The following is a 19,881-nucleotide window of genomic DNA, read 5'->3' as shown; positions in this document are numbered from 1 at the left end:
AGAGACAGAATTACCCAAGGTTGAGTAATCGTTAACTTCCGAACTAACGCCATTCCGCGTCGTGTTGAAATCGGCTCATTTGCATTAGTTCAGGTTTCGATTTTGAATTAATTTTGGGTTTGGGTTGAAATCGACTAGGGGTAATAGTTTGGGTTGGAAAAACCCGCCTGCAAATAGTTGAGGTTGAAAAAGGCCGTTTTCCCAATCATCATCATCGATGGCTGTGTTGCAATGTTGATATTATAATCTAGTTAATGAATAATGGTTCTTCTTAAAATCTTTTTTTTTTTTTTGGTATTTTTGGTATAATCTAGTATGAATTATGGAATTTAGCTCAAAGTGCTTAACAAGCTACATCGTTGGTCGTTTAGCTCAAATTTTAATTAGTAACTGTTTTATTTTATTTTTCCGGTAAATGTTGGATAATGGGAAAACGAAATCTCTCAATCTGTAGCTAAAATGTTAATTTTACTTTTAATTAATATCTAAATATTCATAATTAGATTTGTTAATATATATAGTCGCCCAGGAAGAAGCAGTTTCCCTATTTATAATAAGTTCTGATCTTAGATTTCGTTCACCAAGTGCACTGGAGGCGCTAGTAAAGCTAATGGGTCGTTTGATGATGTTTTGACTTGTGGAATTTGCTTTGTGCTTGCGTACATCGGGATAGATTTTGGTAGAGTGGGATCTTGTGATGTGATGACGTGTACGTTTTGCTAGTAATTGTTATTATTATGGGAAGACCAAATCTCTCAATATGTAAAATAAATAAAATTTGTAGCTAGATGTTAATTTTACTTTTTTATAAACAACTAAATAGTACTAATTAATTAGATTTGTTAATTTCCCGGAAAGCATCCATATTTATATTTAGTTTTGCTAACCAAAAGAAACGAAAACCTAGAGACAAGTGTTATGGAGCGGAAGGTTATTGGAGATCTGACGGAGTCTTCATTGGAGATAGTCTCTTTTCTTGGAAAAGGTATCTACGGCTCTGTGTCCACCAAGAATGATTCAAACTTGGAGAAATCTTACACGAAGAAGACAAGTACGCTCAAACATTCTGAGAATCTCGAGAGGGAGCTTAAGACCATGCTTCACTTCCACGCCAATCCCTTCATCGTCCAAGCTTCGTGCCCTCATCTTCACTTCAAGTTTAACACCAAAAGCGCGACTTTGTGTTACATCTACATGGAGTATGCGTCCTTAGGCAATCTCGACAAGATGATCTCTGATTCCGGAGGGAGACTGCCTGAAGATACTGTCAGAAGGGCCACTCGTATGATCCTGCAAGGACTTAAGGCTCTACATTCGGAAGGTTACGTCCACTGCGACTTCAAACCCTCCAATGTATTTGTCTTCCCTTCCAACACTCCTGGAGAACCATGGGATCTCAAGCTTACTGGTTTCGGCTTATCCAAAGAGCCTACTATGGACTCTAGTCTATTGTTTCCTGGAACCCCCGAGTACATGCCGCCTGAGGCCCTTGCGCCGAAAACATTTTTTGGCCCAGATAGATTGATCGGACCAGCCCGTGATGTATGGTCTTTAGGGCGTACGGTTCTTAAGATGCTTGGGGCTAATCCTCAAAAGATGGGAGCTTCTATCGTATGGAGAATAGAGTATCCTATCTCTGTGGTGGCAGCACACTTCTGGAGGCAGTGCTGTACGTCGCGGCCTACAGATAGGCCCACCGTGGATGAGCTTTTGGACCATCCTTTTGTTGCTGACAAACTTACATCCTTTGTTAAGGAACGATTGTATAATATATATGAAGAAGTTAATCAAAAACGTCAAAGCTTGGACTGGTGACAAGCAAAAGGAAACATCTTCCGGTGACGTCTCTTCTGAGTTGAGACTTGAGAGTGTCTTTAGGTTTCAGTTGGGTTGACGTGTTTACTTGTTTTGCAAGAAAACAGCTGTTTTGATTTGTTTTGACTGTGTCGCTATCTACAGTGTATCTGCCCCCTACTTTTGGAACACGTTATGTCTTCATCTTTTATTCGGGTTTTTAATGTATCAAAATCAGCTTAATTGTCCTGGTTCCAGATACAGGTAAGAGTTTTATTAATAGGATTTGATTCAATAGAAACCAACTTGGTCCGGTCAAGTCAATGAAAATATAACCGAGAACTATAGTGTGGTTTAGCTCGAGGTAACGGGTGGAGAAGAATACAAACCAATTCTAAAACATAGTTAGATAAAGGGAAAGACTCTAGGAGGACAAATGCTGTTTCTTTAGCGGAATTGCTCTGTTTCCTCTCTTCTTCAGTACCACTTCACCAATTCTTTACGAGCTCAATTCTTTTTGTGGGAGCTTCGTGTGTTGTAACCACACTACAACTGAATTTCTTGATCTTTGAACTAGTAGGGATAACTCGTAAATCGACCGTGTCACTCTTTTTCTCTCGATCCTTTGTTCTTTGATTCATATCAAAACCTGAGATTGGATTCGATTGTGATATTAATAACAATATGTTATATCACTCAAAATATATTTCGACTTATTTTTATCTTTAGTTAAGTTTTAAAACAAACATGGATGAGCTCTCCAACAATCCTTTTGTTGCTGATAAACTTCCATAGTTTCTTCTTTTTTGGGGCTTCCTTCTTCATAAGAAGATTGCCACAGGACAATTGTATAGAAAACGTGATGAAGAACTAATTCCAAAGGCTTAGAGCCTTAAACGGTGACAAAGAAAATGAAACATCTTCTGGTGATGGCTCTCTGACTTAAGACTTAAAGAGTCGTTTTAGGTTTCAGAATTTCAACTGAGCTTACGTGTTTACTTGTTGCGCAAGGAAACTAATGTGACTTGGGTAAATGCCAGCTGGATTGTCTAACCCAGTCAAAGTTAGTTGACCACTGACTCTAGATTTTGAATCTTGACCGTTGATATTAATCTTACAACCGATTTAGATCTTAGCCGTTTATTAACCAGACATTCTTTATAAAAGTGGAATCTTCTTGGCAGTCTCTGTTCTTCAATACTCGATGGTCGTTTGCGCAAATATTGGTAACTGTCTTTTTTTTCTTTTTTTTGAGTAAATGTTAAACTGAATGGGGAAACAAAATCTCTCAATCTGTAGCTAAAATGTTAATTTTACTTTGGACTAAATATTCATAATTATCTAAATATTCATAATTAGATTTGTTAATATTTTAGCCCAGGAAGCAACAGTTTCCCTATTTATATAATAAGTTTTGCTAACCAAAAGAAACGAAAACCTAAAGAAAGAGATTATTATTATTATGGAGGGGAAGGTTATTGGAGATCTGACTAAGTCTTCATTGAAGATATATAGTCTCTGTTCTTGACAAAGGTGTCTACGGCTTTGTGCCCAACAACAAGAATGATTCAAACTTGGAGAAATCTTACATGAAGAAGACAAGTACGTTCAAACATTCCGAGAATCTCGAGAGGGAGCTTAAGTATAGGTTTGAGCGTACAAACATTCCGGTATAGGTTTTCTGGGCCGGACTTATTGGTCGGACCGGCCCGTGATATATGGTCTCTAGGGCGTACGGTTCTTAAGATGCTTGGGGGTGTGCCTCATGAGATGGGAAACTGTATCGCGTGGAGAATAGAAGGGTATCTCTCTCTCCTGCGGCACAAGACTTCTGGACGCGGTGCCGTACGTGGCGACCTACAGATAGCCCCACCGTGGATAAGCTCTTGGACATTTGTTACTGAAAAACTTTCATCCTTTCTTGAGGTTCCTTTCTTTCATAGAGATGGATTTTATAGTATGTGTGAAGAATTTAATCGAAAACCTGGAGACATTGACTGGCTCTTCTGATTGCTAAGTGTGTATTTAGGTTTCAGCAGTTGCGTTGACGTGGTTACTTGTTATGCAAGAAAACAATCGTGACTCTGTTTTTTCCAACTTCCCTTTTTCATTTTTTGAGTTTTGGTCGCTAGCCTAGCTAGTGTGTATCTCTCTACTCCTAACGTTTGGCACACGTCATGTGTTCATCCTTTATTAGGGATTATTATTCAAGTCCAATGTTTCAAAATATACTTAATTTTCCTGGTTCCGGTACCGACTAAGTGTTTTGTTAATAGGATTTGATTCAATAGAAATCAACTTGGTCTGGTCAAATCTAATAATAATATAGCCGAGAAGTATCGAGTGGTTAAGCTCAGGTAAGCCGTAAAGCGTAGAGAAGAAGAAAAAACAATCTAAAGATGGTTATATAAAGGGAAACACTCTAGGAAGATAAATGCTTTGTTTCCTCTCTTCTTCAATATCACTTCACCATTATTCACGAGCTCGATTCTTTTTGAGAGAGCTTCGTGTGTGTGTGTTATAACCAAACTACAACTGGATTTCTTGATCTTTTGGCATTTCCGTAGGGATAACTCGTAAATCTACCGTGTCACTCTTTTTCACTCGATCATCGGTTCTTTGATTCAAAACCTGAGATCGGATTCGATTGTTGCGTGGAGGTATGGTAGTTTAATTTCTCAAAATTATGACAATAATTGTTAAACACTAAACCTGAAAACACTTCTATTAGAACACATCAAGTGATCTTTACTTACTCCACTCAATCATAATGCCAATTAATTATGCTTTAAATCTTTAAGGGTTTTCAACTGATAATCGTTTAATCTTTCAATTTGTTTCTCAAATTTCTAGATTCAATCCGAGTCACCTGTGCTTCTTATAAACCCTTTGAATTACTATGAATTTAGTTTTAGCTGGACAATACGCACAAGCTCTTAGCCCTAGTATATATCGGATTAATTTCTACTTTATTTGAGCAAATGACATTGATTAATAGCATATTTTACTGTTATGTCAATTAATTTTAAAAAGTAGTGCCAAATCCAAATCTAAAATGCTTTTACAAATTTTCCAAAATACGAAAGCAGAGAATATTTGCTTACAAAAGCAAACCAAAAACAAAGTAATAAAGAGAAAGCAATCAGAAGAGATCATCATGTCTCGATGGAAGTCTCCAAAAGAAGCTGAAGAACCATGATAGCCCTCGCTGCCTGAATCTCGGTGGCCTCATCACATACAATGTGCCAAGAAGTTGAAACACCTTGAAGAGTGGCAAATATCGAGACGTAAACCACCAAAGTGGAATGAGAAACGCACCTGTGACTAGGCAGAATAATAGAAACAGTGCCGTAGCACGTCGGTCTCGCCAGCTAAAGAGTAAGAAGAGTCTCTCCACCAGACTAGAGACATGTCCAAGAACAGTCTGAACCTCTCCAGCTAATCTCCTCAGGTTGTCATACCTCTCACTGACAACATCTCGTAGTTGGGAAGAGGGGTATGTGTCAAACTCCTCTGGATCAAGCTCTCTCGTTGCCTGGGACAGAGTTGCATCGAAGTGCGGTGGCAGGTCTGAACTGTAGAAGTAGAAGAACAGACCTGTGAAGAAGACGAGAAGTGGTAGGAACGAAAGTACCATGTCAGGAAAGACGATGAACATGAAGATGCAGAAGGCGGCGAAGAGGGTCTTTGGTGTACTCTTCCATGTGCAGACTTCATCGAGGAAGTTGTATGACCAAGCAAGCGTATCCACAATTCTCGAGTGGTTGACTTTGCTCCTGCGTACACTCCAAGAGTGAGAGTCCAAGTTTAAGATATAATCCACAACTTCTTTCTTCAGTGGTGGCTCTGTCCGGGCCAAACACATAGACACAATCTCTGCCGCTTGACGCCTCAAGGATTCAGAACCAGGAAGTGGAAGGATGTAATGCATCTTTGGTAGGAGAGGCTGTGAGTATGTGCGCAGGAGTTTGAGCCATGAGGAGCAAGTGAATCTCACGGCCAAGTCAATTTCACCCATTTTCTTTACACCATTAGGCTGGATCACCAAAAGAGGGTATGAATGTGTGTAGACTCGACCAGTCGAGAGTGAAGACAGCCGGATCCGCACTTTGCCAAGCGGCATTGAATCTCTATCATCAAAGACAGCTAGAGTAACAACGGTATAAGGATCGTAAACGTCCCACCTATAAACCTCGTTCCAGTTAAAGTTCCCATCAGTTTTCTTTGTTCGAACCCACTTGTCTCCATATTTTGCTACACAATATGCATTAGACATCAAACCTGAAGCCCTTAAGATTCCCAATTCCAGCACACCAATTTTGGGCGTCCAAAGTTTTGAATCTGCAGCTCTGAAATCACTTGTGTAAAACGCAGACTCATGCTGCACAGAAAACCCTTCATCCAAACAAACTGTCATGTAAATTCTGCTGATCACTTGGGGGTTACATGTCACAAGGTCAAGCCCCATAGAAGTCACCTCTCTGTCATCTGACCTTCTATCATAATGTTGGCATGTGATTGAACCTGTCCCCACGACATCAAAGGATGATGAGTTAACCCTGTCTTCCACACTGATGATCAAATCATGTTCCACAAATGGTGCTACTGCGACAAACATCAAATCCTGGTTCCACATTGGATTCCTGCCTGGAGATGTTCTAGTAGTCAATGTCTGGTTCCCCAAACTCACTCTGACATAATATTGAGGATCTCTGGCAAAGGGATCCTTTGGAACCAGATTAGAAGCTTGGGTTACATTAACCCTGAGGTAAGTAAGTTTAGGAGTGAAATAAAGCTGAGACCGGATGTCTGGAAGAGCATCAGCTCCCTTGTAGCTCGCATCTCTGTTCCACTGTTCATCTCCTTGATAACCTGAAAACCTAGCCAGCAAAATTTCTGCCTCAACACGTTGATTCCTACTGTTATACAACTGGATCCATTGAGGTGCCACGGTACAATTAGAAGGGATAATGTCAGGAGATTCACTCAATCCAAAGCGACAGTGACCAACCGAGTGCCTGCCCTGTTTACAATGACTCTAAGGACATAAGAATTACATAGATCATCATCTACGAAGGCAAAAACTTGGTTCCACTCAGGATTCGACATGTCCCTGCAACACTCAGTGGATCTTGTCGCCAATCCCATCTCAATTTTAACTTTAGCGTTAGGAGAAGGATTTCTGGCAAAAGCCATACCCCTTGCTTTGACGACATGTACATAGCGAAAGTTCTCTTCAGAATCATACTTTTTTTCATCCCCGATGAATTTTTCTTCACTGATTATCTTCTTCACACCGAAATCTTCTGGGTTTAAGCTCTCCATCTTGCTCTGGGAGCTCAATCAAATTCCTCTTTGTCAAAGCCCTAGCTCTGAAAAAAGGATTACGACGATTGTCTTAGTGAAACGAACGAACTCAAAATCTCAAAGAGGGAGAGAGGGAGCTAACGAAAACAGAGACCTAGCTAAAATGTGTAAAGGAAACGAAAGAGACAACAAGGATTGAGAGAGATTGTACCATTTTACAGAGATGCGATTAAGCAAGCTCCCAACTTTTTTGTCACCCAAAACCCCAACGAAGAAACAAATTCAAGAGCTGTTCTTGTGTGGTCTGTAAGTGGGACCCCCATGAAACAACGTTATACGCTGCCGTTTTGGGATAGAGTCTATCTCGTGGAGACCACGCTTGTTTAATCCCAATTTTTGAATTACTGTAATTTCTTTTTAACAAATTTGGTAATTTGTTCTTATCCCGCGAGCTTGTCTTTTTCACTCCCCGAGGTTGAAAAGTGAAAACACTTATGGGCCATAGTGCGTAATACTAATTAGAGGCCCAAGCCCATGGAGATTAGCTAACACAGAGTAGAATTAGTTTTCCATATTTCTCTTTGTTTTAGTGCAAATATATATTATATCTATATATACATTTTTGGATCACAATTAGCAAATAAATCCTGAAGTTGAGAAGTATTTACAATGACATGCCACTAGCATTAATTATTTAGATTTGTTTTATTTAAGTAAAGATTTTTAATTGAAATTCATTTCTCATATATTTAGCAAAAGTCTCTACAAAATCTTTCCTTATCTATTTAAGTAAAGATTCTGAAATCAAATATGTTCTCAACAATTTACCAAAAATCTCTACACAATCTTTTTAAAAATCTCGACTTAATTAACTTCTGATTTTTATCTGCAAAAAAAAATTAATTGTAACAGTTATCAGAATTTGCAATAAATAATAAATCCAGATGACAAAAAAAAAAGTGATGTAAAAATCGGGAATGTTGATATTACAATTTCTTCTACTTCTTTTTTTCATATAATGAAAATTATTTTTTAGGGATATTTTTAGGCCTGGGCAAAATACCCGGAACCGAATACCCGAACCAAAAAACCCGAACAATACCCGAACCGAACCCGAACCCGATTTTTAAAAATACCCGAATGGGTCCTAACCTCCTACCCGAAAAAAATCCGAACCGAACCCGAACCGAATCCAATACCCGAATGTACCCGAATGTACCCGAATACAAATATACACCTAAAAATATTAGTTATTTTTATTTTTATAATACCCGAAATACCTAAAATTACAATCATAAAACCGAATATATTAGGTATTTTAGATATTTTTGGTTATATTTGGGTAAAGAGTAACCAATGTATTTTCGAGAAATCGGGTATTTCGGTTAGATTTGGGTATATATGAGTTAAAAACCCAAACCCGACCCGAACCCGAAAATATTCCGGGTATTTTTGGTTATTTTCGGGTATTTTGCTTTTTTATTAAAATACCCGAACCGACCCGAACCCGAACCGAACCCGAACCGAATTTTTAGAATACCCGAATGGGTCTTGACCCCCTACCCGAATAGACCCGATATCCGAAAAAAAAGAACCGAACCCGAATGGGTACCCGAATGCCCAGGCCTAGATATTTTCTTAAAACCTCTAAACAAAACAAAGGGTTTCAAAAGATAGCTTCTCTTTTGGCGGGTGGATCCGCAAACCCGCAACTCTCTACGGGCTTATCCGCATGAACCTGCAACCCGTAGTGGATAAAAATATTATTCAAAAAAATAACAAATAATGTTTAATTTTACGGGACGGGGTTATATGGTGCAACGGGTTTAGATCAATATTAATATTAAACAATATACTATGGATGAAATCCTAGAATTAAAAATCAAAATTTAATTATAAAATCAGAAACACTAAACAAAATAAACAATATTAACAAAACAAATACAACTTAAAATTTTGCAAAATAATTTTTTAGTTATAAAAAAATTGACCCGCGGGGTAAAATCTAGATTTGGAAGTTTAAGGAGAAATTTTTTTTAAAAAAAATAATAGCTCCGCGGTGTACCGCAAGAAAAATCTTTCTCCTAAACTGAGGCAAGAAGAAGAAGAAAGCCAAATGTCGTTTAAGTGTATATATAGATATACCATTTAAACCTAAAACACAATTAATATACTCAAAATTATTAATATAGATATATGGATGGTACATTTATAAAATAGGTCGAAATATTTTATTATACTCTCTATTAATAAACAAAACTAATTATATTTAGATTTTTGTAAAAAAATTATAGCCCCGCGGTGTACCGCGGGTTCAAATCTAGTAATATTCATTTTTAGTTCTTTTATTTAGTTTATCGTTTACATTAGCCGTAGTGTATTAAGAATTATTTTGATATTTTCTGTTGACAGGTCACTAATAGTAATTAGATGTTTTGAGTGACGTTTTTGTTGACGTTATTATCATATAAATTTTTAGTTTCTTTCGTTAATCGCTTACAAATGTGTTAATATCTTTTATCTTCCGACGATTTAATTCTTTGGAGACATTTCTTCTTATGTTTTGATAATGCCGTCTGAGATTCACGAAATAAGGGTGTGTTTGCCATGTAAAGTAAGATAGTTTATTCGAAATCCAGTTTCACTATCAACAAGGTAAAATTCGAACAAATCAGCAATTAGCTCCACCGATAAGCGACCGTTCATATCATTGCTTGGTTTGGCTTGGTTGATCCACTTTATCGTGGTTTTTTCCGATTTTTTATCAGATTTTTTCTGTGTAATAAGTATTACGCACTAATGAGACTCTTTGACAGAGTTAATAGTAAATGCCAGCTGGATTGTCTAACCCAGTCAAAGTTGGTTGACCACTGACCCTAGATTTGAAATCTTGACCGTTGATATTAATCTTACGTGAATCGGTTTAGATCTTAGCCGTTTATTAACCAGACCTTCTTTACAAAAGTGGACTCACACTTCCTGGCGGTCTCTGTTCTTCGATTATTATCGTTGGTCGTTTGTTCAAATATAATTAGTAACCGTTTTTTTCTTTTCTTTTTTTGATAAATGTTAGAGTGGGAAAACAAAAGAGAAATTGTTAAAAATGCCCCTTTTTCAATACCCCTTTTCAAAAATGCCCCCTTTGAGAGTCTATTTTTAAGTTTGCCCTCTTTTAATTTTTAATGACTATTTTACCCTTATTTGAAACAAAATTAGGTCCACAAAATACAAAATATTTTTTGGCGGGAAAAGTGATCCCGCAATTTTCCCGCCAAAACACTTGTAAAAACCTTTAAAAAACCTTGTAAAATTTTCCCGTAAAAATTTTTCCCGCCAAAAAATTTTCCCGCCAAAAAAATTTTTTTACGGGAAAAGTGATTCCGCAATTTTTTTTGCGAAATTTTTTTGGCGGGAAAATTTTTGGCGGGAAAAATTTACAAGGTATTTTAAAGGTTTTTTACAAGGTATTTACAAGTGTTTTGTAAGGTTTTACAATATATTTTAAAAGGTTTTACAAGGTACTTTAAAGGTTTTATAAGGTATTTATAACTTGTAAAACCTTATAAAAAACTTGTAAAACCTTATAACTTGTAAAAACCTTATAAAATAGCTTGTAAAATCTTATAATATCTTATAAATACCTTGCAAATACGTTGTAAAACCTTTTAAAATACATTGTAAAACCTTATAAATACCTTGTAAAAAACCTTTAAAATACCTTGTAAATTTTTGGCGGGAAAATTTTTCCCGCCAAAAATTAACGGCAAAAAAATTGCGGAATCACTTTTCCTGCAAAAAAAATTTTTTGGCGGGAAAATTTTTTGGCGGGAAAAAATTTTACGGGAAAATTTTACAAGGTATTTTAAAGGTTTTACAAATTTTTACAAGTGTATTGGCGGGAAAAATTGGGGGATCACTTTTCCCGCCAAAAAATATTTTGTATTTTGTGGACCTAATTTTGTTATATTTCCTTATATATTTATGATATCTTTTATTAAAGAAGGGTAATTTAGTCATTTTGTACATAAAAGGGGTATTTTTAAAAATGGACATCCATAGGGGGCATTTTTGAAAAGGGATATTGAAAAAGGGGTATTTTTGTGAGTCTCCCAAAACAAAATCTCTCAATTTGTAGCTTTTTTTTTAACGTCTAGATTTATTATTTATTGCAAATTATGAGAACTGTTACATAGACGATTCTACAACGGACAATTCCTTCCGATCTTTAGTAGATCCACGACAGACGACACCTTCTTCACCTTCTTCTTCATACTCACCTCCTTCTTTATGATCTTGATGGACACTTCCCTCTCTGCGTAGAATCCTGGCGAACGGCTATAATTGTACATCGCTGGAGATCTCCTGCACACTTGCCTCCAATAATCTGCAAATTTATTAATAAATCGCAGTATCTGGGACTCGAACCCCAGACCTCTGGATGTAGAAGCATTAATTAACCCTTATTCAACCAATGGGCCAAGGGGGCTTCCACCTCAATTTGTAGCTAAAATATTTATTTTATATATTCTTAATAACTAAATATTGATAATTAGATTAGTTAATAGTAATATATTCTTCCGGGAAGCAGCAGTTTCCCTATTTATATAATAAATTTTGCTAACCTAAAGAAAGAGATTATTGGAGATCTGACGGAGTCTTCACTGAATATAGTCTCCATTGGATACTATCAGTCTCTGTTCTTGGAAAAGGTAACTACGACTCTGTATACCTCAAGAATGATTCAAACTTAGAGAAATCTTACATGAAGAAGACAAGTACGCTCAAACATTCCGAGAATCTCGAGAGGGAGCTTAAGACCATGCTTCACTTCCACGCCAATCCCTCAATCGTCCAAGCTTCGTGCCCTCATCTTCACTTCAAGTTTAACACCAAAAGTGTGACTTTGTGTTACATCTACATGGAGTATGCGTCCTTAGGCAATCTCGACAAGATGATCTCTGATTCCAGAGGGAGACTGCCTGAAGATACTGTCAGACGGGCCACTCGTATGATCCTGCAAGGACTTAAGGCTCTCCATTCGGAAGGTTACGTCCACTGCGACCTCAAACCCTCCAATGTATTTGTCTTCCCTTCCAACACTCCTGGAGAACCATGGGATCTCAAGCTTACTGGTTTCGGCTTATCCAAAGAGCCTACTATGGACTCTAGTCTATTGTTTCCTGGAAACACCGAGTACATGCCGCCTGAGGCCATTGCGCCGAAAACATTTATTGGCCCAGATAGATTGATCGGACCAGCCCGTGATCGGAATTCTCTGGTCGGAAACCATAAGTCGTCGGAAATTCGTCGGAAATTATCGACGAAAACTATTCGTCGGAAATTTTGTCGGAAATATTTGTCGGAATTTTGTCGGAAATTTCCGACAAATTTCCGACGACTATTCATATAGTGGTCGGAAATTCGTCGGAAATTTCCAACCACTTTTAAAATAAAAATAAATATATACCAAAATTAGTTCCGACAAAATTCCGACGACTTTTCTATTTTTTTAAAAAAAAACAAAAAAAAACAAATAAGAGTATTATAGTTAAAATTAAAATAATTATTGAATATCTACAAAAATAGATTAATTGTCACATAACCAATTTTCATTATCAACAAATGAGAATTAAAATTGAATTAATTAAAATGAATAAATATATAAATACATAAATGTCTCTATTAATTGAACAAGAGAATGAAAATGTTGAACTTTAAATAAAGGAATGATGTTTGAAGTAGAGAGAAGAAGATGTTAATAGAGATTGAGATTGTTGTGTTTGGAATTGTGAAATGGATGAAAACTCATTTGGTATATGTAGAAAAAATTTCCGACAATGTATTTCGTCGGAAATTTGTTGGAAAATACAAAACGCGGTAAATTCATTTGAATTGAATGTACAAAGGCGGGAACATGAAAAATCATACATTTTCCGACGGAATTCCGACGAACGTAGAAATTTCTGACGAATTTCCGACAAAATTAATTATTAATTAATTATTTACTTAATTATAAATTATTTAATTTTTTCAAAAAAAAATCAAAATAATATTTCTGACGACTTTCCGACGAAATTAATTAATTATTTATTATAAATTATTTATTTTTTCGTTTTTTTAAAAATAAAAATGATTAAATAAATAATTTCCGACAAATTTCCGACTAACAAAACTTTCCGACTTAAGTTTCGTCGGAAATTCGTCGGAAATATTAAAGGTTGAAACTCATAATTTCTGACGATTTTTCCGACTAATATTTCCGACCAAAGCGTCGGAATTTTGTCGAGAAATGTGCAGTGAATAAACATGTGTTCACCTAATATTTACGACGAGTTTTCCGACAAGTTTCTGACTAATTTCCGACCAATATTGGTCGTGCTTCTAGAATCAAGCTGATTTATTAATTGTTTAAATATTTAAACAAAAAGTGATCCGACATGCTAAATAGATTATATGATTCGGAATATGGAATTTCGATTTGCATCTAAGGAGACTATGAAAATGTCTTCGTCAGGCCGTGAAATAAAAAAGAAGCTTCCTATTGCCTGCCTCAATCTCTGACCTTTTGTAAAAACCATACATATTTAGCTTTCCAAAACTCATATTTGCCCAAAGTCTTCCAATATAATTGCTGTCCTCATCAGCTATATATGAAGCTTCCTTCTTTCTCTTTTTCGGCTCCTTTGTCTCTAATATGACAATGAAGTGCTAATAGCCTTCATGACAAGTATTAAAACCATTTATCTAAAGTTTTTACGTACTATACGTATTACAAAAACATGTTCTAAACTATCCTTTAATATGTATGGGTACCAATACATGTTATATATATATATATATATATATATATATATAATTGTTCGAATATCCAATAATAATATATCCAAACTTGTTTTGAAAAATAAAATCTAGTAGAACATTAATGTATCGCCTACTGGTTAAGTTATTCATATTATAACAAGTTAGTTTCTATGAGCAGACGACACTTTTGACAATTTGTCGATATGTTTGGCCGGAAATTCTCTTTTCTTTCCATGGCTCCGTTTTCGGTAGCATCCAATGAATGATTGTTACTCTTTAAAACGATATTTTTTACTTTTTAGTTTATTCACAAATACATATAGCAAAATTAAAACCTAAAACTTCAAATCATACCAAAAAAAAACAACCTAAAACTTCAAAACCAAACAAAATTCACGTACTTAAAACTTACTGAAACATCCAAATGGTTATTGGTTTGGTTCAAAATTTATGAGTGATATGTCAGCTCTACTATATATTAAAACATAATTTATAATATGCAGAATGGAGAGAAAAAAGGTATGATTCCAAATTTTTTAATTTTTTACAAAGGATGCAATTTTGTGAAATCATGATTCATCTTTATTCTTTTGTTTTTTTTTTTGGCCAGAGATTCATCTTTAGTTATTACGTTATAAGTTTAGCTCGAAATATATTTTACCCTCAATGATTCTTGATTCTCAGTTTGAAAGTTTTGTCGTTCTGTAATGTCGTCAACTGGAACAAGACAAAATAAGATTTTGAAAAAAACGTGATATATGTGGTACATGCCGTTAACAACGTATTACGTACATAGTTGTATATTTCTAAATTAAATCTCAAGATTGGTGAAGTGTATCAAAACCATTGTTATAATACTTGACACTTGGCAAGTGTATCACCACTTTAATTGACTCTCAAATATTACGATTTTTAAAAAAGTCAGGTAGACTTAAATATAACAAATTTATAGGTAATTTGTTATTAAAAAAACAAATTTATAAGTAATAAACTATAAGTTTATAACTGGCACGACCAGGATATCCATAAACGAGCACCGGCTTTTGTATATGTTTTGGGAGTCCTGTCTTTTAATTTTAGAGTCCCTTCTCACATTGAACGACCTTTTGGCTACATATGTAGACACAATCAATAGCTGATCATAAACAACTTTTTATGTGTGTATATATATATATATATATATATATATATATATGTTTGAATTTCATAATTTTATATGATAAAGAGTGGGTTCAGATTTAGTACTGACAGAACTCAGACAATAATAGAACCGATCAACTAGCCAAAATATAAATACTAGAAGAATATTTTTTTTTAAAAAAAAAGTGTACCTGGTTGAATCAAATGCCGACCCCTAGAAATAAAACAAATCACTAGGTTACAAAAAAATTGGTTAATGCAAAAGTTCATAGTTTGAGATCTGAGTAGTGATCGCTATATGGGATTTAGTTCTAAATACATTAAACTTAAAAAACTAGAGGCTGCCGTAAAATTAGTGGGACTAATTAAGAAATAAAAAAAAAGTAATAATGACCATAATTATATATCTATGAGTTGGATCTAGTTGAATTATTGACGTGTTCTACTTTTTAACTTTTATAGTTTTATTCCTGTTGAATTTTTTTTTTGTATTTTTTTAAAATATGAAATTAGATTCGTACGTAGCAAGGACCGCCTCTTGCGAATTGATTAATTAATTATCCTCGAGAAAAAGAATTCCCCGATTGGGTATAGCACGAAATAAGGTTCAACTTATACATTTAAGAACTATATGTTTTGCAGATAAAAAACTAAAATAATTTTAAAATTTCGTGACAGATCAATATCCAGAGTAGTCTTAACGATAAGTAGCAATCCGTTAATCAAGGCCTCTTGGTTAATTATTTTATAAGACAACTCAGCGTAAGATTAGATTAAGCACAAAATGATGTATTTATAATAAATTATTATTATTCTAATAACCATTTGTCATTTGTCAATAGTAGTTCCCTAATCACCGTTGACCTTTCCCTCATCATCTCAATAATTTAATATTTGAATATATAACTAGTGTCCATATTTTGACAATCTCTACATATGATTAATCAGTTGGGATTTATAGATAAATGCCGAATTTGGATGAGTAAACGAAGAAGTAAAACAAAGCTTCTTGGACATATTTGTTGGTAATTCAAACGGAGAAATAACACATTCGTCTTTTTACGATCGAAGTCAATTACTACAACATCAAAAATATCACGACACAAGTTTTTTATTTATATATCGTTACACAATTATATTCCATAATCATTTCATTGTCCCACCATTATACACTGATCATAACTATTCTTGATCTAATCTGTTTCGTTAAGTTGTATAATAATTAGTACAGCCGTTTCGTTTTTATTTATAATTGAAAAGGTAAGCGTATAAGTGTGATAATTCTAGAGAATTAATAAGCAAACAAATGGATTTGACTCTTATGGATTTTGATTTATTTGCGAGTGGATGCACAATGTGGACTGAATTTATTGTGACTCCGAGGAGTACTCAGTGGCACCTGCCCCCTCAATGCCGTCACAATATCTCAATTCCAAACAAATGTCTAATTAATAAAAAAAATTAAAATTTGTTTTATGCGACAAGAAATAAAATAATTCAACTAACCCAAAGTGAGTTCTTTCTTATGATCATATGATAGGTTTCAATTTATTTTCGGTATTAAAAGAGATGACTTACACGAATATTACAATAGTTTCACGAGTATTAATTAAAATGTGTAAACTAGTGACAGTTTCAACAAATTCTTAATCTTTTTGTTCAGTCCAAAATTCATATATTTTGTATAAAATCCTAAGTACTGCCGAAATGATCAGGGCCAAGCAAGCGATAGGCTGACATAAGTTAGAGTGTGACTTGTGATTGTAATGGTTTCAAAGCTCTCTTTTACCAAATGATCCAAAACATTAATTATCTACTTAAGTACTTTTCCGGCATTTTTAACGGCAGTTCTATAAAACATGGAGTAAAAGATAAAATTAAATAATGTTGGCTTAGTATAATGAGATTAATCTTGATTACTACTTTTAGATCCGAACTAAGCGGTCTCACCACAATCTATATATATTTGTTTATCATTTAGTTTTAGTAGCTAGTCTATCCATTACAAAATTCAACAGTGAGAATATTCACAAGGATCCTTCTACTTTCGTAAATGCACGACGATAAACACGTATAAATAAATTGGTTATGAAAACTCTATATAGCAAAACATATAGAGGCGTATTTTACAGTCATATTTTACCAACTTCCAAATAAAATTATGAGATTGACAAAATTGTAAGAATATTATTATGTTTTAGGACTATTTGACCCAATTACTCTTAAAAGATATTAGTGGTTGGTCCGATATATATATCTTGTCAACATTTATCCTCTTTAATTATTACAAAAAAAAAAAAAAATTCTCCTCTCATTTTTTTTCTTTTCTTGAAAGCGAATTTCATGCCAGTGGAAAAATAATTTGAATGTCATAAAATATTAGTTATATAACTCTTATCCAAGATAAAGACAAAACATTTTTTCCCAATAAACATTTTAAAAAACCAACCAAGTTGTTGGATCGTTTTCATGAGAAATTAAATAAATCCGCGAAGAAAGGAGAACAAAAAAAACAATACCCACCATTACCAAGCCATCAAACGTGTTACGGAGATGGGTGATGTCATTCCACATCATCTATGTGACATAAGCAAAACTTTGGTAAGCCAATGGCTGAATAGATATGTTATAACTTTCCAATTATAACCTCGAATCCATGACTAAATTCATAGCTAAGTTTGTTACTTTCCCATTATACCCTTTATGTTCATTATAATGCATAAGCATCTCTCTCTTTCCTAAGCATCTTCCTTTGATTTTTCTCTCTCACTCTTGATCAGGAAAAAATCTATTTTCTTCTCCTCCACTATATTACAACAACATTTCTTCATTCTCAAATCATCATACCAAAAACCTAAAAAAAGTTACATATCGATTATATCTTTGTAACCAAAAAAAAAAAATTATGGATTCAAATAGTAACAACACCAAATCCATAAAGAGAAAAGTTGTCGACCAACTTGTCGAAGGCTATGAATTCGCTACTCAGCTTCAGCTTCTCCTCTCTCATCAACACTCTAAACAGTACCACATCGATCAGACCCGTCTTGTTTCCGGGTCGGGTTCAGTTTCCGGTGTTCCAGATCCCGTTGATGAGCTCATGTCTAAGATCTTGGGATCTTTCCATAAAACTATTTCCGTTCTTGATTCTTTTGATCCCGTCACCGTCTCTGTCCCCATCTCCGTCGAGGGTTCATGGAATGCTTCATGTGGAGATGATTCGGCGACTCCGGCGAGTTGCAACGGTGGAGATTCCGGTGATAGTAAGAAGAAGAGATTAGGAGTTGGTAAGGGTAAAAGAGGATGCTACACTAGAAAGTAAGTGAAAAAAAAGTTGAATTCGAATATCAATTTATTCTTTTTAAAATTTATTCGTGTTTAGTAATTTAATCTCCTTTTTATGTTGATTTTATTTTAAACTTTTTTCATTTCAATTTGCTATTTTTGTCTATGGATTCCATCATATAGTGTGGTTGCCCCATATAAAAATGACTAATCGTAAAGGCTAAAAGGATATGAATTTGTTCATATATAATGTATAGTGCCTAATATATAACATGCCACTATATATTAAAAATATAATCACTGTTTGTGTTAATGGTAGTGATAAGGAATCGTATGAATACGATTGATCTGATAGGGCCAATCAATGCTGACTATACCATGGATAACCGAATCTTGTTTAGTTTCAATTAGTGTTGTGATTAATGTGTTACAAACAAGAATTATATTATTTACCGTGGATTTGTTTGAAATTAACATAAAAGGCAAAATGATATAGCCGTAAATTAACAAATTTGTAATTTATTATTTGCAGGAAGAGATCACATACAAGGATCGTGGAAGCTAGAAGTTCTGAAGATAGATATGCTTGGAGGAAATATGGACAAAAGGAGATTCTTAATACCACATTCCCAAGGTCCTTAATTACTCCATATAGATATATGTTTATGTATATATATAGACACAAGACATTCATAATACTTTCTTTCTTTTTTGAACACCAACATACATAATACATATAAACATGGTCAAATCATTTTAAAACCAGGGATCTAAAGCCGAAACATATTCAGACTTCAAGTCACTATGTGAAGTTTGCAATGGCCTAAATCATTATGCTTTTTAATGTTTTGCAGAAGTTATTTTAGATGCACACACAAGCCAACGCAAGGATGCAAAGCAACAAAGCAAGTACAGAAAAAGGAGCAAGACCCTGAGATGTTCCAAATCACATACATTGGCTATCACACATGCACTGCCACTGACCAAACACACACGAAGACCGAGCCTTTCGATCAAGAAATCATTATGGATTTGGAAAAGACATTGGCTGCAAGCACTGTTCAGAACCATGTCAATGCTATGGTGCAAGAGCAAGAGAACAACATCAGTAGTGTGATAGCTGTAGGCGCAGGCATGGTTAAGGAGGAAGAGAATAACAATGGTGATCAGAGTAAAGATTATTGTGAGGGCTCTTCGACAGGTGAGGACTTGTCGTTGGTTTGGCAAGAGACGATGATGTTTGATGATCATCAAAATAACTACTATTGTGGTGAAATCAGTACTACTTCTCATCAATTTGGTTTCATCGACAACGATCAGCTTTCCTCCTTATTCGACTCATATTGTGCCTGATTATGAAAGAACAAGTGCTATATGAACATCCAAATCTGGATTGATGAATCATCATCAGGTTTTCTCTTCGAGTTTGAGTATGTTTAGCTCTAATTTAATGTTTTTGTTGTATGTTTGATAAAAACACCATATATACTTGGGTCTCTTTTCACATAAGTACTGTTTACATTTTTTGACTTATGTAAACTGACACTAGATAGA

At 34.8% G+C, this 19,881-nt stretch overlaps 3 protein-coding genes and 2 pseudogenes across 3 annotated transcripts; 3 read left to right on the top strand and 2 right to left on the bottom strand.

Annotated features, from left to right (window-relative positions):
* LOC110229026 overlaps nucleotides 1-53 on the bottom strand; it is a 1,902-nt pseudogene extending 1,849 nt beyond the window's left edge.
* LOC9315766 overlaps nucleotides 1-19,881 on the bottom strand; it is an 80,726-nt pseudogene that overhangs the window by 50,635 nt on the left and 10,210 nt on the right.
* On the top strand, nucleotides 857-1,815 carry LOC9315762 (mitogen-activated protein kinase kinase kinase 3). The gene has a single exon (XM_002881488.2). The coding sequence runs from the start codon at nucleotides 919-921 to the stop codon at nucleotides 1,813-1,815; it is 897 nt and encodes a 298-aa protein (XP_002881534.1). The 5' UTR covers nucleotides 857-918.
* LOC9317599 (CBL-interacting serine/threonine-protein kinase 7) lies at nucleotides 9,671-12,870 on the top strand. Its single transcript, XM_021027741.1, has 3 exons — nucleotides 9,671-9,710; nucleotides 11,793-12,379; nucleotides 12,844-12,870. Exons 1-3 carry the CDS (start codon nucleotides 9,671-9,673, stop codon nucleotides 12,868-12,870), a joined length of 654 nt encoding a protein of 217 aa, XP_020883400.1.
* LOC9317598 (probable WRKY transcription factor 54) lies at nucleotides 17,763-19,860 on the top strand. The gene is made up of 3 exons (XM_002881486.2): nucleotides 17,763-18,360; nucleotides 18,860-18,961; nucleotides 19,182-19,860. The coding sequence occupies exons 1-3, from the start codon at nucleotides 17,948-17,950 to the stop codon at nucleotides 19,678-19,680; spliced, it is 1,014 nt and encodes a 337-aa protein (XP_002881532.1). The 5' UTR covers nucleotides 17,763-17,947; the 3' UTR covers nucleotides 19,681-19,860.

Source organism: Arabidopsis lyrata (genome assembly GCF_000004255.2).
Source record: "Arabidopsis lyrata subsp. lyrata unplaced genomic scaffold ARALYscaffold_4, whole genome shotgun sequence".
Taxonomy (NCBI): Eukaryota; Viridiplantae; Streptophyta; class Magnoliopsida; order Brassicales; family Brassicaceae; genus Arabidopsis; species Arabidopsis lyrata.
Note: the sequence above shows the minus strand (reverse complement) of the source record. Positions and strands in the feature narration are given on the sequence as shown.

Coding starts and splice junctions, on each gene's coding strand:
- LOC9315762 (XM_002881488.2), top strand. CDS start 919: ATGGAGCGGAAGGTTATTGGAGATCTGACGGAGTCTTCATTGGAGATA.
- LOC9317599 (XM_021027741.1), top strand. CDS start 9,671: ATGCCGTCTGAGATTCACGAAATAAGGGTGTGTTTGCCAT. Junction 9,711..11,792: donor AATAAGGGTGTGTTTGCCAT/GTAAAGTAAGAT, acceptor GGATACTATCAG/TCTCTGTTCTTGGAAAAGGT. Junction 12,380..12,843: donor CCCGTGATCGGAATTCTCTG/GTCGGAAACCAT, acceptor TGTTTGAAGTAG/AGAGAAGAAGATGTTAATAG.
- LOC9317598 (XM_002881486.2), top strand. CDS start 17,948: ATGGATTCAAATAGTAACAACACCAAATCCATAAAGAGAAAAGTTGTC. Junction 18,361..18,859: donor AGAGGATGCTACACTAGAAA/GTAAGTGAAAAA, acceptor TATTATTTGCAG/GAAGAGATCACATACAAGGA. Junction 18,962..19,181: donor CTTAATACCACATTCCCAAG/GTCCTTAATTAC, acceptor AATGTTTTGCAG/AAGTTATTTTAGATGCACAC.